This window comes from Oncorhynchus kisutch, linkage group LG29 (assembly GCF_002021735.2).
Source record: "Oncorhynchus kisutch isolate 150728-3 linkage group LG29, Okis_V2, whole genome shotgun sequence".
Lineage (NCBI taxonomy): Eukaryota > Metazoa > Chordata > Actinopteri > Salmoniformes > Salmonidae > Oncorhynchus > Oncorhynchus kisutch.
Window position 1 is genome coordinate 35,397,554 of NC_034202.2, and position 18,997 is coordinate 35,416,550.

General features: G+C 45.6%; 1 protein-coding gene and 1 long non-coding RNA gene across 2 annotated transcripts; one reads left to right on the top strand and one right to left on the bottom strand.

The window, feature by feature from the left end:
* Positions 1-1,738: 1,738 nt before the first annotated feature.
* Positions 1,739-5,024, bottom strand: LOC109878733 (claudin-4-like). The gene has a single exon (XM_020470937.2). The coding sequence runs from the start codon at positions 4,386-4,388 to the stop codon at positions 3,714-3,716; it is 675 nt and encodes a 224-aa protein (XP_020326526.1). The 5' UTR covers positions 4,389-5,024; the 3' UTR covers positions 1,739-3,713.
* A 5,201-nt stretch (positions 5,025-10,225) lies between these two features.
* LOC116358287 (uncharacterized) lies at positions 10,226-12,279 on the top strand. Its single transcript, XR_004206168.1, has 2 exons — positions 10,226-11,774; positions 12,033-12,279. It is a non-coding gene; the product is annotated as an uncharacterized LOC116358287 (long non-coding RNA).
* Positions 12,280-18,997: the final 6,718 nt, after the last annotated feature.

The window sequence follows — 18,997 nt, forward strand, 5'->3', positions numbered from 1 at the left end:
ACTATCAACATCAGGATACTGTCCAACTACTACACCAGACTGAGACAACTGACTATCAACACCAGGATACTGTCCAACTACTACACCAGACTGAGACAACTGAATGTCAACACCAGGATACTCTTAACTACTACACCGGCCATACAGAATGTGCTGACCTTCTGTTTCCTGGCCTGGTACGGGGGTTGTCAATAGCTAATAAGGGAATCCTCAGGCGGACTGTGAACCTCGGCGGACTGTGAACCTCAGGCGGACTGTGATCCTCAGGCGGACTGTGAACCTCGGCGGACTGTGATCCTCAGGCGGACTGTGAACCTCGGCGGACTGTGAACCTCGGCGGACTGTGATCCTCAGGCGGACTGTGAACCTCGGCGGACTGTGAACCTCGGCGGACTGTGAACCTCGGCGGACTGTGATCCTCAGGCGGACTGTGAACCTCGGCGGACTGTGAACCTCGGCGGACTGTGAACCTCGGATCCAAGCTCTGCAGGCTGTAGTGCAGGGCGCTTCAGGGCCTCTATGATAAACAGGCAAGGGACAAGGCCAAGTTCATCATAGAGGACCTCACACGCAATCTTGCCCAATGTTTTGAGCTGCTGCCCCCTGGAAGGACATTAAGGGTCCCATTGTTCAGCATGAACAGGAGCAGGGCAAGTTTCATTCCGCCAGCCATTGTGCTGCTGAGCAGTGGAACGTAGGACAGATGCAAGCCCAATGCACGGTCGGACAGTAGGCAGCAGAGACTTTGTATATGTTAAAATGTTAAATGTGTAACTTGTGTAATTCCTTTCCAACCTTAGGTGTGCTGTGCCCCTACCTATCCAGGTTATGGAAAACAACTTGTTTTTTCAATGACTACCTGATTGGTGAAGTGAAGTAGTTTAGTGGTGTTAATATTCACCTGCGGCAGCACCTCTCCAGGCCTCTCCACTAAACCATGTGCCTCCACACCTCTCAGGTCAGACCATAAGGAACTATTTAACTATTCAAATAGGGAAGCAGCAGTAGTCAATCAACCAGTCAGTCAGTCAGCCAGTCAGCCATTCAGTCAGTATCTTTGCCAGCCTGTCTCTATCCCTGAGCCAGCCAGACCAGCTGAGTCACTGTGATTATGGAGTGTCCGTGCTTGTGTGTGTGTGTCTGTGTGTCTGTGTGATCTGCGTGATCTGCGTGAATACTTTCCTCACACTTCCACTTTTTATGGTGTTTTCTTCCTATCTATTGTGTGTAAACGCACCACCATGGTTATTGAACCAATGATTGGTATGGTAGTCTGCTTTCCACCGAAACTGTTTAGATATGCTGTCAGAAAAAACACAATGCATGACACATGCTGTAATTTAAATGTGAATGTCTTCTCTCTGTCACACATGGGTGAAACTGAAACTCTGGGAAAGAGTTTACTTGGCTTCTCTGCAGCCTTTCCTCCTATGACTGTTGTTTACTCTGAATGGTAGATCCTTCCTGTCAAGTCTTTACCTCACTCAGAAACACACACACACACACACACACACACACACACACACACACACACACACACACACACACACACACACACACACACACACACACACACACACATTACCTTTTACCGCAGCTCCCTCTATTTCACAATCAGTAAAACTAAACATACAGGTGAAAGAGACTGTACTTCCACATCCAGCTGACATGTTGAAATACTTCCTATTAATTTGAGCTATTTTATTATTGGGGAACATAATAATGCAAAAAACACATATTTTACTGAACAGAGTAAAACACTTTTATTATATAACCTGTTTTGTATGAATCATCAAACTGTAAACACAATATTTCCAGGCAAACAGAGGTCAATCATTTACAGTACAGGAGTTACACGTCCCATGGAAAGCTTATTCATTTCAAAAGATCCCAGATTGTCTGTCAGTAAATGGATGACATACTGCAACAACAAAAACAGATATGATATCAAAGTCCAAACTTCATCTGAGTAGTTTTTTTTTTTATACAGGTTCACTCTATGGTGAGAAGATAAGCTATAACATTTTATATGACCATGAAGTCTCCCTCCTCCCCTACTCTCAAACATCACAATGTCACTGCTGTCAATGCTCTTTGTATTCTGTAGTTTACTGCTACTGTGCCACCTTGTTGACCTGACTGTTTGGTTGCCCCAGCAACCCTGCAGTCTATTTTTGTTGTTTACGTATCTTATAAAATATATGTATATATTGTCCTAGTCTTACTGTACATATCATTGTTGAACGGATTGGACTCTGATGCATAATCAATTTCCCCTTTCTCTTCCTCCCTCCATGGTTTTCAGACAACAGTTCAAATGCAATACCAGCTGTGTGCCGTCCTACCTCTTCTTCTGACAACAGTACGAAGCCTAAAACTTTTGTTTGACATATTTCACATAACATTTGGAAACATACACATATGGATTGATTCAAACCATTCAAAATAAGAATAACTAAAAAAGTTCCCCAAAATTAAAAAACATTTAGTTCAGCTTTAGGCAGTGGTGGAAAATGTACCCAATTGTCATACTTGAGTAAAAGTAAAGATACCTTAATAGAAAATGACTCAAGTAAAAGTGAAAGTCACCCAGTAAAATACTACTTGAGTAAAAGTCTAAAAGTATTTGGTTTAAAATATTCTTAAGTATCAAAAGTAAAAGCTAAAATAATTTCAAATTCCTTATATTAAGCAAACCAGATGGCACAATTGTTCGTGTTTTTTAAAATTACGGATAGCCGGGGGCATATCCAACACTCAGACATCATTCAGAAACAAAGCATTTTTGTTAAGTGAGTCGCCAGATCAAAAGCAGTAGAGATGTCCAGAGATGTTCTCTTGATAAGTGCCTGAATTGGATCATTTCTGTCCTGCTAAGCATTCAAAATGATTTTTTTGGGGTGTCAGGGAAAATGTATAGAGTAAAAAGTACATCATTTTCTTTAGGAATGTAGTGAAGTAAAAGTAAAAGTTCTCAAAAATATAAATAGTAAAGTTAAGTACAGATACCCCCAAACACTTCTTAAGTAGTACTTTAAAGTATATTTGATTTAATTACACCACTGGCTTTAGGTCAAGTTGGTTGTGGTCCAGCAAGCCGTGACATTTTTTTAAATCACATGATCTATTATTTAATCACCTGTATTGACAAGATACAGTATATTGCAAGTCTACAATAACTCTAGTTAATAAGATCATTGTGGCCTATAGTAGTGCTCAGTTATGATGAGTATTTTGTATTTTATTAGGATCCCCATAGCTCTGGCTGAAGCAGCTACTCTTCCTGAAGTCCACACAAAACATGACATAATACAGACCATCAATAGACAAGAACAGCTCATGGACAGAACAACACTTAAAATAAACAATAGAGCCCCTGGCAACTGAGTCCATGACAACTGAGTCCATGACAACTGAGTCCCTGACAACTGAGTCTCTGACAACTGAAAGGATACCAGACAGTATAAAACAACAAACAATTTTGTTTTGATTAGTGTATAAGGGCTTTTTTTTCGGTCTCAGAGGAATAAGAGTAAACTTGATTCAGAGTTCAGGTCACCTCAAACTGTCCTAAGCTCAAGACATCTCCCTTTCCATGAAGGGAAGAAGGAGATTTTGCCCATTCTCCTGGTATATTTAAACAAACAGTTGAAACAATCCCTTATATTCTAACATAAGAATCCCACAAATACCAACCCCCCGCCGCCCCTTTCTCACACGTAGTCTCTCCTGTTGTACGAGCTGGCGGCTGCAGACCGTGGAGTTGCGGAATACACCATCCGGCTCTGGGGGGGGATTGAGTACCTCGTAATGGGTTTGTCCTCCTGGGGAGGGCAGCTGCAGCAGAGGATAGCCCCCCCCACCAGCAGCAGTGCGGCTGCGGCCCAGCCCAGGTACAGCGCCGCCCCGATCTCCATCTTCTGTGCTGAGGGGATGATGGGGTTGTAGAACACCTGGATGATGGTGTGAGCCGACCAGGACACAGGCACTATCTGGGTCAGCGAAGCCAGGATAAAGGCCACTCCGGCAGACACCATCACCTTGGCCTTCACCCCCTCCTCCTCGATGCAGTTGGTGCACTTAGCCCCAATGGTAGCCACGAGGAGAGCTATGACCCCCAGGATGATGGTGACCACGGTAAGAGCCCTGGCAGCCTGCAGGTCCTGAGGTAAGGCCAGCATGGAGTCGTAGACCTTACACTGCATCTGTCCCGTGCTCTGGAACACACAGCTCATCCATAACCCTTCCCAGTAGACCTGTGCTGTGACGATGTTGGCTCCGATGAAAGCTGTGACCCTCCACATGGGCAGAGCACAGCTCACTATGCTCAGTATCCAGCCCAGCACTGACAGGATCACACCCACTAGCTCCAGAGCAAACGACGCCATCGCACCACACTACTGGCTGAGTCCCACTGAGGATTAGGGTGGCACTCCTCTTTCTCTCACTTGCCTTTGTTCTCAGTCACTCACTCCACAGACGTCTTGATCGCTTTCCTTACTCTTCTCTCAGACACTCACTTTTCAGCTGTGACTCTTTCATAGTCTCTTTATTTTGCTCTTGTCTTTCACGAACTCAGACTCTCACTCCCTCCCTCATTATTTCCCTCTTTTTCTTGGTCTTATGTATCTCCAACTTCTTCCTTTTATATCTCCCTCACACGTCTTGGTTGTAACTATTTCTCACATTCTTTCACCCCTCACACACTCTCTTCTTCTCTCCTGTCTTCAGTTCTTTTCTCTCCTTCTCTTCTTCTCTCCTCTTCTTCTCTCCTTATCTTCTTTTCTCCTTCTCTTCTTCTCTCCTCTCTTCTTCTCTCCTCTTCTTCTCTCCTCTCTTCTTCTCTCCTTATCTTCTTTTCTCCTTCAGTCCTCTAGCAGATCACCTCTCCCTTGTCTACGTATCCAGGAATCGAAGCTTCTCACAGTGCGTTCTCTGTGTGTGTATCTCTGTGTGCATTTTCTCAGGTACAGATATCCCGTTTTCTCTGCAGTTGAGATGTTGTTCACTCTTATCTTTATATATTTTATTGCAGCATGGTCAGACCCACTGAAGCCATGACATCATACGCCAGGGCCAGCCAATCAGGTGTGGCCTGGACACCGGCCATTTTTACAGCGAGGGTGTGTGTGTGTGTGTGTGTGTGTGTGTGTGTGTGTGTGTGTGTGTGTGTGTGTGTGTGTGTGTGTGTGTGTGTGTGCATGTGTGCGTGTGTGTGTGTGTGTTTCCTCGTAAAAGGGAGTAGTATTTATGGGTTAGCCTTTAGCCCATAGTAGCACTGTCCTCTGTGGTTTTTATTGGTGTTAATAGGTAATAAGTAGCAGAGGCAGGGCTTGTTATGTGGTTGATAGGTAACCTGCTGGAAGGGAGGCAGGGCTTGTTATGTGGTTGATAGGTAACCTTCTAGAAGGGAGGCAGGGCTTGTTTTGTGGTTGATAACCTGCTGGAAGGGAGGCAGGGCTTGTTATGTGGTTGATAACCTGATGGAAGGGAGGCAGGGCTTGTTATGTGGTTGATGGGTAACCTGATGGAAGGGAGGCAGGGCTTCTTATGTGGTTGATAACCTGATGGAAGGGAGGCAGGGCTTGTTATGTGGTTGATAACCTGATGGAAGGGAGGCAGGGCTTGTTATGTGGTTGATAACCTGATGGAAAGGAGGCAGGGCTTGTTATGTGGTTGATAACCTGATGGAAGGGAGGCAGGGCTTGTTATGTGGTTGATAACCTGATGGAAGGGAGGCAGGGCTTGTTATGTGGTTGATAACCTGATGGAAGGGAGGCAGGGCTTGTTATGTGGTTGATAACCTGATGGAAAGGAGGCAGGGCTTGTTATGTGGTTGATAACCTGATGGAAGGGAGGCAGTGCTTGTTATGTGGTTGATAACCTGATGGAAGGGAGGCAGGGCTTGTTATGTGGTTGATAACCTGCTGGAAGGGAGGCAGGGCTTGTTATGTGGTTGATAACCTGATGGAAGGGAGGCAGGGCTTGTTATGTGGTTGATGGGTAACCTGATGGAAGGGAGGCAGGGCTTCTTATGTGGTTGATAACCTGATGGAAGGGAGGCAGGGCTTGTTATGTGGTTGATAACCTGATGGAAGGGAGGCAGGGCTTGTTATGTGGTTGATAGGTAACCTGATGGAAGGGAGGCAGGGCTTGTTATGTGGTTGATAGGTAACCTGATGGAAGGGAGGCAGGGCTTGTTATGTGGTTGATAGGTAACCTGATGGAAGGGAGGCAGGGCTTGTTATGTGGTTGATAACCTGATGGAAGGGAGGCAGGGCTTGTTATGTGGTTGATAACCTGATGGAAGGGAGGCAGGGCTTGTTATGTGGTTGATAACCTGATGGAAGGGAGGCAGGGCTTGTTATGTGGTTGATGGGTAACCTGATGGAAGGGAGGCAGGGCTTGTTATGTGGTTGATAACCTGATGGAAGGGAGGCAGGGCTTGTTATGTGGTTGATAGGTAACCTGATGGAAGGGATGCAGGGCTTGTTATGTGGTTGATAGGTAACCTGATGGAAGGGAGGCAGGGCTTGTTATGTGGTTGATAGGTAACCTGATGGAAGGGAGGCAGGGCTTGTTATGTGGTTGATAGGTAACCTGATGGAAGGGAGGCAGGGCTTGTTATGTGGTTGATAACCTGATGGAAAGGAGGCAGGGCTTGTTATGTGGTTGATAACCTGATGGAAGGGAGGCAGGGCTTGTTATGTGGTTGATAACCTGATGGAAGGGAGGCAGGGCTTGTTATGTGGTTGATAACCTGATGGAAGGGAGGCAGGGCTTGTTATGTGGTTGATAACCTGCTGGAAGGGAGGCAGGGCTTGTAATGTGGTTGATAGGTAACCTGATGGAAGGGAGGCAGGGCTTGTTATGTGGTTGATAACCTGATGGAAGGGAGGCAGGGCTTGTTATGTGGTTGATAACCTGCTGGAAGGGAGGCAGGGCTTGTTATGTGGTTGATAGGTAACCTGATGGAAGGGAGGCAGGGCTTGTTATGTGGTTGATAACCTGATGGAAGGGAGGCAGGGCTTGTTATGTGGTTGATAGGTAACCTGATGGAAGGGAGGCCGGGCTTGTTATGTGGTTGATAGGTAACCTGGTGGAATGGAGGCAGGGCTTGTTATGTGGTTGATTGGTAACCTGCAAGAAGGGGGGCTTGTTATGTGGTTGATAACCTGATGGAAGGGAGGCAGGGCTTGTTATGTGGTTGATAGGTAACCTGATGGAAGGGAGGCAGGGCTTGTTATGTGGTTGATAGGTAACCTGATGGAAGGGAGGCAGGGCTTGTTATGTGGTTGATAACCTGATGGAAGGGAGGCAGGGCTTGTTATGTGGTTGATAGGTAACCTGATGGAAGGGAGGCAGGGCTTGTTATGTGGTTGATAGGTAACCTGATGGAAGGGAGGCAGGGCTTGTTATGTGGTTGATAGGTAACCTGATGGAAGGGAGGCAGGGCTTGTTATGTGGTTGATAACCTGATGGAAGGGAGGCAGGGCTTGTTATGTGGTTGATAACCTGATGGAAGGGAGGCAGGGCTTGTTATGTGGTTGATAACCTGATGGAAGGGAGGCAGGGCTTGTTATGTGGTTGATGGGTAACCTGATGGAAGGGAGGCAGGGCTTGTTATGTGGTTGATAACCTGATGGAAGGGAGGCAGGGCTTGTTATGTGGTTGATAGGTAACCTGATGGAAGGGATGCAGGGCTTGTTATGTGGTTGATAGGTAACCTGATGGAAGGGAGGCAGGGCTTGTTATGTGGTTGATAGGTAACCTGATGGAAGGGAGGCAGGGCTTGTTATGTGGTTGATAGGTAACCTGATGGAAGGGAGGCAGGGCTTGTTATGTGGTTGATAACCTGATGGAAAGGAGGCAGGGCTTGTTATGTGGTTGATAACCTGATGGAAGGGAGGCAGGGCTTGTTATGTGGTTGATAACCTGATGGAAGGGAGGCAGGGCTTGTTATGTGGTTGATAACCTGATGGAAGGGAGGCAGGGCTTGTTATGTGGTTGATAACCTGCTGGAAGGGAGGCAGGGCTTGTAATGTGGTTGATAGGTAACCTGATGGAAGGGAGGCAGGGCTTGTTATGTGGTTGATAACCTGATGGAAGGGAGGCAGGGCTTGTTATGTGGTTGATAACCTGCTGGAAGGGAGGCAGGGCTTGTAATGTGGTTGATAGGTAACCTGATGGAAGGGAGGCAGGGCTTGTTATGTGGTTGATAACCTGATGGAAGGGAGGCAGGGCTTGTTATGTGGTTGATAGGTAACCTGATGGAAGGGAGGCCGGGCTTGTTATGTGGTTGATAGGTAACCTGGTGGAATGGAGGCAGGGCTTGTTATGTGGTTGATTGGTAACCTGCAAGAAGGGGGGCTTGTTATGTGGTTGATAACCTGATGGAAGGGAGGCAGGGCTTGTTATGTGGTTGATAGGTAACCTGATGGAAGGGAGGCAGGGCTTGTTATGTGGTTGATAGGTAACCTGATGGAAGGGAGGCAGGGCTTGTTATGTGGTTGATAACCTCATGGAAGGGAGGCAGGGCTTGTTATGTGGTTGATAACCTGCTGGAAGGGAGGCAGGGCTTGTAATGTGGTTGATAGGTAACCTGATGGAAGGGAGGCAGGGCTTGTTATGTGGTTGATAACCTGATGGAAGGGAGGCAGGGCTTGTTATGTGGTTGATAACCTGCTGGAAGGGAGGCAGGGCTTGTAATGTGGTTGATAGGTAACCTGATGGAAGGGAGGCAGGGCTTGTTATGTGGTTGATAACCTGATGGAAGGGAGGCAGGGCTTGTTATGTGGTTGATAGGTAACCTGATGGAAGGGAGGCCGGGCTTGTTATGTGGTTGATAGGTAACCTGGTGGAATGGAGGCAGGGCTTGTTATGTGGTTGATTGGTAACCTGCAAGAAGGGGGGCTTGTTATGTGGTTGATAACCTGATGGAAGGGAGGCAGGGCTTGTTATGTGGTTGATAGGTAACCTGATGGAAGGGAGGCAGGGCTTGTTATGTGGTTGATAGGTAACCTGATGGAAGGGAGGCAGGGCTTGTTATGTGGTTGATAACCTCATGGAAGGGAGGCAGGGCTTGTTATGTGGTTGATAACCTGATGGAAGGGAGGCAAGGCTTGTTATGTGGTTGATGGGTAACTTGATAGAATGGAGGCATGTGGTTGTAATGTGGTTGACAGGTAACCTGATGGGAGGCAGGGACGTTGAAACAAAGCTGGCTGCTGATAGTGTGTGTGCTTGTGTGTCTTTGTCTACTGTGGCCTATTTGTGTAAAAATAGGCTGCATGCTGACAATTCAAAAAATAGTATCTCAATCCATTCCCGGAGGTCTCAAGGTGGTGCACACTTTCCGACAACACAGGGGCCCCTCAGGGGTACGTGCTCAGTCCCCTCCTGTACTCCCTGTTTACTCATGACTGCACGACCAGGCACAACTCCAACACCATCATTTAGTTTGCCGATTGTGGACTACAGGAAAAGGAGTACCGAGCACACCCCCATTCTCATCGTCGGGGCTGTAGTGGAGCAGGTTCAGAGCTTCAAGTTCCTTGGTGTCCACATCACCTAAAAACTAACAAGGACACCAAGACAGTCTTGAAGTGGGCACAACGAAACCTATTCCCCCTCAGGAGACTGAAAATATTTGTCATGGGTCCTCAGATCATCAAAAGGTTCTACAACTGCACCATCGAGAGCATCACTGCCTGGTATGGCAACTGCTCGGTATGGCAATTGCTGGTATGGCAATTGCTGGTATGGCAACTGCAAGGCACTACAGAGGGTAGTGCGTACAGCCCAGTACATCACTGGGGCCAAGCTTCCTGCCATACAGGACCTCTATACCAGGTGGTGTCAGAGGAAGGCCCTAAAAAAAAGACTCCAGCCACCATAGTCATAGACTGTTCACTCTGCTACCGCATGACAAGCGGTACTGGAGCGCCAAGTCTAGGTGCAAGAGGCTTCTAAACAGCTTCTTCTCCCAAGCCATAGGAATCCTGAACATCTAATCAAATGGCTACCCAGACTATTTGCATTGCCCCCCCCCCCCACTGCTACTCTCTGTTATTATCTTATAACTCTACCTACATGTACATATTACCTCAAATACCTCGACTAACCGGTGCCCCCGCACACTGACTCTGTACCGGTAAACCTCTGTATATAGTCTCACTATTGTTATTTTATTGCTGCTCTTTAATTACTTGTTACTTTTATTTCTTAATCTTATTAAAAAAAATAACAGCATTGCAGGTTAGGGGCTTGTATTAAACAATTCACTATAAGGTGAATTCGGCACTTGCGACTAATAAGATTTGATTTGATTTGATTTGAAATAGCACCCTATTAGTGATTTTGAACAGTGCCCTATGGGAATAAGGTGTGACTTGGGACACAACCGTAATGCTGGCCAAATGATAGTGCATGCAGCCACACCCACATTAATCTGTGCATGCAGGGCAAGCAATGTTTACAGGCCGAGATATGAAACTTCTTATTTTATTACAGTCCATAAAAATAAGCTTTCGCAACTTCTAAATATAAATTAAAAGGAGTGAACCGAAACATATTTTACTAGGTCATAATGCATGTGTTTATGGCGAATGGGTAACAACATGTGTCACCAGTTTTATGATTTTTCTGGTTATGAATGAGGGATATGGGTCACATGAACAGGCTACATGTTGGACGACAATAATAATATTTACAGTAATATTGTGTCATCGCATGTTTGACATAATCTCACACTTAACCTACAGTAGCTTTAGCCTGAGTGCCAGTCTGTATGTGCTTTAATTATACCAACTCTTTGTCACTCAATGTCAGGCCAAATGTTTGGCTTGACGCACAAACAGATGTGGGACCAGCCTACATAACTCTCTGTCCGCCTGTCCTATAGGACCATGAGGCAGACATGTGACCAGCCTACATAACTCTCTGTCCGCCTGTCCTATAGGACCATGAGGCAGACATGTGACCAGCCTACATAACTCTCTGTCTGCCTGTCCTATAGGACCATGAGGCAGACGTGGCACCAGCCTACATAACTCTCTGTCTGCCTGTCCTATAGGACCATGAGTCAGATGTGGGACCAGCCTACATAACTCTCTGTCTGCCTGTCCTATAGGACCATGAGGCAGACGTGGGACCAGCCTACATAACTCTCTGTCTGGCTGTCCTATAGGACCATGAGTCAGACATGGGACCAGCCTACATAACTCTCTGTCTGCCTGTCCTATAGGACCATGAGGCAGACGTGGGACCAGCCTACATAACTCTCTGTCTGCCTGTCCTATAGGACCATGAGTCAGACGTGGGACCAGCCTACATAACTCTCTGTCTGCCTGTCCTATAGGACCATGAGTCAGACGTGGGACCAGCCTACATAACTCTCTGTCTGCCTGTCCTATAGGACCATGAGTCAGAAGTGGGACCAGCCTACATAACTCTCTGTCTGCCTGTCCTATAGGACCATGAGGCAGCTTGTTTTAAAGAGGCCAAATACCCCAAAATTGTTACATCTGCTCCTGCCACGCCCTCTACTTCTCATCCTGTGTCTCTCTAACCTGCCACCACTCCCCCAGTGCTCTCTCCCTCTTCCTCTCTGTGTGTGTGTGATTGTGTGGACGGAGACAGGTGTGCTGGAGGCACAGCAGATCCCCACCAGCTGCAACCTGATCCATATTCAAGATGTCTACAAATACTCAGCCCTGCCACTTCATTGGACTAGTAACCGAAAAGTTGAAAGATCGAATCCCCGGGCGGACAGGGTAAAAAAAACGTGTTATTCTGCCCCTGAACAAGGCAGTTAACCCACTGTTCCTAGGCCGTCATTGAAAATAAGAATTGTTTTTTAACTTGCCTAGTAAAATAAAGGTTGAAAAAATACACATAAAAAACTTCCATGCTACCAGATTGTAACCTCTGCTCAGTCAGTCTGCGGTTTTTGCCGTTTGTTCCTGCTTAGTTCCTGTTTTCGTGTTATGCCTGTTTTCCCTTGCCTGACGCTGTTTTCCTCTCTTCTACAGTTCTACACGCGCTGACTTTGGCCCCTGTCTCCAGTCCCACATCTCGTCAGTCCTGCTACTCTGTCCTGGACTCCCCACTCCACTGCGTCCTTGAATTCCTCTCCGGGCCTGCTTACCCAGTCCCAACTCCCCTCGCTCCAGCCTCAGCCTCCACTCCAGGCTTCCTGAAACCTGCCCGAGCTTCCCCTGGCCTGCACCCTATCCCCCCCCCCCGTGTTTTAATAAATACCTTGGTTACCTGATCCCAGTCTCCTTGTCTGAGTCTGCTCTTGGGTTCACATGTTCTGCTCTGTGTTACAAAAATGTCTCTTTGTAGAAAGTGACGAGGACATCAGTGACTTAGTAAACATTTTAGATTATCTCATTGGTCGACTTCCGTTCCTCCTGCAGGGAATTTTCTGTTGCCTTTCGTTTTGCATTGCCCGCGGGTGGGTGGAGAATTAACTTTGGGACTAATGTCAAACTCTGCTCACCCGCAGCACCGGGCAATGCAAAAGGAACAGTCACAGAAATCTCCCTGCAGGAGGAACGGAAGTCGACCAATGAGAGAATCAAAACGAATGAGCTGACTGAAACTACATGAGATAGATGAACATACAACAGTATCGACTGGAAAAGGGGAAACCAGACTGATATCCTGCATCCTAAATGGAACACTATTCCCTATGAGTACACTTCTTTTGACCAGGCACTACATAGGGAATAGGGTGCCATTTGGGACACAAACACAGACTGGTTGGCTCTCTGTGATTTTTATTAGTTTAGTTTCATATGAACTCAGATGAGAAAAATATTAGGAGGGACTGGCGTTACCCAGAAAACAACAATACATGAATCCACACAGAACGAGCCTCATGAGACCTATCAAATACTTGCTACAATATTATCTAACACTTTTTCCGAAACACAATCCTTCCAAGTCACACTGCTTCTTGACACACTGCTTTCTAAACCCAGAAGCCAGCCAGACCTATGTGTCGGAGGAAACACCATACAACTGGCGATCGAAGTCAGCTTGCAGGTGCTGGCCAGCCACAACGAGTCACTAGAGCGTGATCGGACAAGGAAATCCCGGCCGGCCAAACCCTCCCCTAACTTGGACGACACTGGGCGCCGCCTCATGGGTTTCCCGGTCACGGCTGTCTGGGATCAAACCTGGGGCTGTAGTGCCACCTCAAGCACTGCTGCAGCACCTCAGAAAGCTGTGGTGGGTGGCCCAAAATAAGTGTTTGTTAATTGAAAGTGTAATGGCAGAAAATAGTAATGGCAGAAGAGTGTCCAATATGAATGTTACATTTTTTTAAATGAGATTATTTTTATCACAAAATTACATTTCTGGACATTAATAGCTCAAAAACCTTTTCTGACACAATGTTTATATAATGATAGAGAGGCAACTAAAATATCTATTTGGAGACATCGCTATAGACAAATCCAGTACTATTGGATCAACATTCTTGGTGTTGTGGGTGTTGTCCATACTGTAAGTCTGTGTGTGTGTGTGTGTGTGTGTGTGTGTGTGTGTGTGTGTGTGTGTGTGTGTGTGTGTGTGTGTGTGTGTGTGTGTGTGTGTGTGTGTGTGTGTGTGTGTGTGTGTGTGTGTGTGTGTGTATTTCAGAATGAGGTAAAGACTTGGCAGGAAGGATCTACCATTCAGAGTGAACAACAGTGATAGGAGGAAAGGCTGGAGATCGGCCAAGTAAACTCTTTCCCAGTTATGAGTGTTGTCCATACTGTAAGTCCAGTCTCAATCATTTTCTATTAACTGTTACCATAGCGACTGCAGGTTTGTGAGCTCTGTCTTATCAAGGGGTAAGATGAATTTGCACCAAACACTGATCTTAGATCAGGTATGTCTTTACTGCCCCTAATGGTTCATGTTAGGATCAGGACAATATAAGCTGATCCTAGATCAGAACTGCCAAGATCAAGAGTGTAGAGGTGTGTGTAAATCTATGTTTTTTTTGTCAGGGTCAAGGCATGTGTTTAGACGAACCCTCAGGGCCAGAAAGTACTGGCTCAGCCTAGCCGTGAATAACCAGAAAAGAGAGAACATCATGTTTCGCCCTAGAACAGACACACAGCGCCTTGGACACACAGGCACACACACAAACACAAATTTAAGGTCAAAATGACCCACAACATCAGAACAGTACCTCCAGAAAGAATTCACACCTCTTGACTTTTTCCACATTTTGTTATGTTACAACCTTAATTTGAAATAGATTACATAATGACAATACCCAATACTGTCAAAATGTAATTATGTTTTTAGAATTTTTGACAAATTAATTTAAAATGGAAAGCTGAAATGTCTTGAGTCAGTAAATATTCAACCCCTTTGTTATGGCAAGCCTAAATAAGTTCAGGAGTAAACATGTGATTAATCAAATCAAATCAAATATATTTATATAGCCCTTCATACATCAGCTGATATCTCAAAGTGCTGTACAGAAACCCAGCCTAAAACCCAAAACAGCAAGCAATGCAGGTGTAGAAGCACGGTGGCTAGGAAAAACTCCCTAGAAAGGCCAAAACCTAGGAAGAAACCTAGAGAGGAACCAGGCTATGAGGGGTGGCCAGTCCTCTTCTGGTTGTGCCGGGTGGAGATTATAACAGAACATGGCCAAGATGTTCAAATGTTTATAAATGCCTAGTATGGTCAAATAATAATAATCACAGTAGTTGTCGAGGATGCAGCAAGTCAGCACCTCAGGAGTAAATGTCAGTTGGCTTTTCATAGCCGATCATTAAGAGTATCTCTACCACTCCTGCTGTCTCTAGAGAGTTGAAAAAAGCAGGTCTGGGACAGGTAGCACGTCCAGTGAACAGGTCAGGATTCCATAGCCGCAGGCAGAACAGTTGGAACTGGAGCAGCAGCACAGCCAGGTGGACTGGGGACAGCAAGGAGTCATCATGCCAGGTAGTCCTGAGGCATGGTCCTAGGGTTCAGGTCCTCCGAGAGAGAGAAAGAGAGAATTAGAGAGAGCATGCTTAAATTCACACAGGACACCGGATAAGACAGGAGAAGTACTCCAGATATAACAAACTGACCCTAGCCCCCCGACACATAAACTAGTGCAGCATAAATACTGGAGGCTGAGATAGGAGGGGTCAGGAGACACTGTGGCCCCATCCAATGATACCCCCGGACAGGGCTAAAAAGGAAGGATATAACCCCACCCACTTTGCCAAAGCACAGCCCCCACACCACTAGAGGGATATCTTCAACCTTCAACTTACTATCCTGAGACAAGGCCAAGTATAACCCACAAAGATCTCCGCCACAGCACAACCCAATGGGGGGTGCCAACCCAGACAGGAAGATCACATCAGTGACTCAACCCACTCAAGTGACGCACCCCTCCTAGGGACGGCATGAAAGAGCACCAGTAAGCCAGTGACTCAGCCCCTGTAATAGGGTCAGAGGCAGAGAATTCCAGTGGAAAGAGGGGAACCGGCCAGGCAGAGACAGCAAGGGTGGTTTGTTGCTCCAGAGCCTTTCCGTTCACCTTCACACTCCTGGGCAGGACTACACTCAATCATATGACCCACTGAAGAGATGAGTCTTCAGTAAAGACTAAAAGGTTGAGACAGAGTCTGCGTCTCTCACATGGGTAGGCAGACCATTCCATAAAAAGGGAGCTCTATGGGAGAAAGCCCTGCCTCCAGCTGTTTGCTTAGAAATTCTAGGGACAATTAGGAGGCCTGCGTCTTGTGACCGTAGCGTACGTGTAGGTATGTACGGCAGGACCAAATCAGAGAGATAGGTAGGAGTAAGCCCATGTAATGCTTTGTAGGTTAGCAGTAAAACCTTGAAATCAGCCCTTCCTTTAACAGGAAGCCAGTGTAGGGAGGCTAGCACTGGAGTAATATGATAATTTTTGGGGGGTTCTAGCCAGGATTCCAGCAGCCGTATTTAGCACTAACTGAAGTTTATTTAGTGCTTTATCCGGGTAGCCGGAAAGTAGAGCATTGCAGTAGTCTAACCTCTGAAGTAACAAAAGCATGGATTCATTTTTCTGCATCATTTTTGGACAGAAAGTTTCAGATTTTTGCAATGTTACGTAGATGGAAAAAAGCTGTCCTTGAAACAGTCTTGATATGTTCGTCAAAAGAGAGATCAGGGTCCAGAGTAACGCCGAGGTCCTTCACAGTTTTATTTGAGACGACTGTACAACCATCAAGATTAATTGTCAGATTCAACAGAAGATCTCTTTGTTTCTTGGGACTTAGAACAAGCATCTCTGTTTTGTCCAAGTTTAAAAGTACAACGTTTGCAGCCATCCACTTCCTTATTTCTGAAACACAGGATTCTAGCGAGGGCAATTTTGGGGCTTCACCATGTTTCATTGAAATGTACAGCTGTGTGTCATCCGCATAGCAGTGAAAGTTAACATTATGTTTTCGAATGACATCCCCAAGAGGTAAAATATATAGTGAAAACAATAGTGGTCCTAAAACAGAACCTTGAGGAACACCGAAATGTACAGTTGATTTGTCAGAGGACAAACCATTCACAGAGACAAACTGATATCTTTCCGACAGATAAGATCTAAACCAGGCCAGAACTTGTCCGTGTAGACAAATTTGGGTTTCCAATCTCTCCAAAAGAAGGTGGTGATCGATGGTATCAAAAGCAGCACTAAGGTCTAGGAGCACGAGGACAGATGCAGAGCCTCGGTCTGATGCCATTAAAAGGTCATTTACCACCTTCACAAGTGCAGTCTCAGTGCTATGATGGGGTCTAAAACCAGACTGAAGCATTTTGTATACATTGTTTGTCTTCAGGAAGGCAGTGAGTTGCTGCGCAACAGCCTTTTCATTTTTTTGAGAGGAATGGAAGATTCGATATAGGCCGATAGTTTTTTATATTTTCTGGGTCAAGGTTTGGCTTTTTCAAGAGAGGCTTTATTACTGCTACTTTTAGTGAGTTTGGTACACTTCCGGTGGATAGAGAGCCGTTTATTATGTTCAACATAGGAGGGCCATGCACAGGAAGCAGCTCTTTCAGTAGTTTAGTTGGAAGAGGGTCCAGTATGCAGCTTGAAGGTTTAGAGGCCATGATTATTTTCATCATTGTGTCAAGAGATATAGTACTAAAACACTTGAGTGTCTCTCTTGATCCTAGGTCCTGGCAGAGTTGTGCAGACTCAGGACAACTGAGATTTGAAGGAATACGCAGATTTAAAGAGGAGTCCGCAATTTGCTTTATAATAATTATGATATTTTCCTCAAAGAGGTTCTTGAATTTATTACTGCTGAAGTGAAAGCCATCCTCACTTGGGGAATGCTGCTTTTTAGTTAGCTTTACGACAGTATCAAAAATAAATTTTGGATTGTTTTTATTTTCCTCAATTAAGTTGGAAAAATAGGACGATCGAGCAGCAGTGAGGGCTCTTCGAAATTGCACGGTACTGTCTTTCCAAGCTAGTCGGAAGACTTCCAGTTTGGTGTGGTGCCATTTCCGTTCCAATTTTCTGGAAGCTTGCTTCAGAGCTCGGGTATTTTCTGTGTACCAGGGAGCTAGTTTCTTATGACAAATGTTTAAATTTTTAGGGGTGCAACTGCATCTAGGGTATTGCGCAAGGTTCAATTGAGTTCCTCAGTTAGGTGGTTAACTGATTTTGTCCTCTGACGTCCTTGGGTAGGCAGAGGGAGTCTAGAAGGGCATCAAGGAATCTTTGTGTTGTCTGTGAATTTATAGCACGACTTTTGATGCTCCTTGGTTGGGGTCTGAGCAGATTATTTGTTGCAATTGCAAACGTAATAAAATGGTGGTCCGATAGTCCAGAATTATGAGGAAAAACATTAAGATCCACAACATTTATTCCATGGGACAAAACTAGGTCCAGAGTATGACTGTGCCAGTGAGTAGGTCCAGAGACATGTTGGACAAAACTGAGTCGATGATGGCTCCGAAAGCCTTTTGGAGTGGGTCTGTGGACTTTTCCATGTGAATATTAAAGTTACCAAAAATGTGAATATTATCTGCTATGACTACAAGGTCCGATAGGAATTCAGGGAACTCAATGAGGAACGCTGTATATGGCCCAGGAGGCCTGTAAACAGTAGCTATAAAAAGTGATTGAGTAGGCTGCATAGATTTCATGACTAGAAGCTCAAAAGACGAAAACTGCATTTTTTTTGTTGTAAATTGACATTTGCTATCATAAAGGTTAGCATCACCTCCGCCTTTGCAGGATGCACGGGGGATATGGTCACTAGTGTAACCAGGAGGTGAGGCCTCATTTAACACAGTAAATTCATCAGGCTTAGGCCATGTTTCAGTCAGGCTAATCACATCAAGATTATGATCAGTGATTAGTTCATTGACTATAACTGCCTTTGAAGTAAGGGATCTAACATTAAGAAGCCCTATTTTCAGATGTGAGGTAGCACGATCTCTTTCAATAATGGCAGGAATGGAGGAGGTCTTTATTCCAGTGAGATTGCTAAGGCGAACACCGCCATGTTTAGTTTTGCCCAACCTTGGTCGAGACACAGACACGGTCTCAATGGGGATAGCTGAGCTGACTACACTGACTGTGCTAGTGGCAGACTCCACTTAGCTGGCAGGCTGGCTAACAGCCTGCTGCCTGGCCTGCACCCTATTTCATAATTTCATTAACAAGTCACATAGTAAGTTGCATGGACTTACACTGTGTGCAATAATAGGGTTTAACATAATTTTGTAATAACTACCTCACCCCACACAAACAATTATCAGTAAGGTCCCTCAGTCAAGCAGTACATTTCAAACACAGATTCAACCACAAAGAACTGAGGTTTTCCAATGCCTTGCAAATAAGGGCACCTATTGGTAGATGGGTAAAAATAAAGAAACAGACATTTAATATCCATTTGAGCATGGTGACTTTATTCTTTACACTTTGGATGATGTATCAATACACCCAGTCGCAACTCAGTTACTGGAGAGGAAGGAAACCGCTCTGAGATTTCAC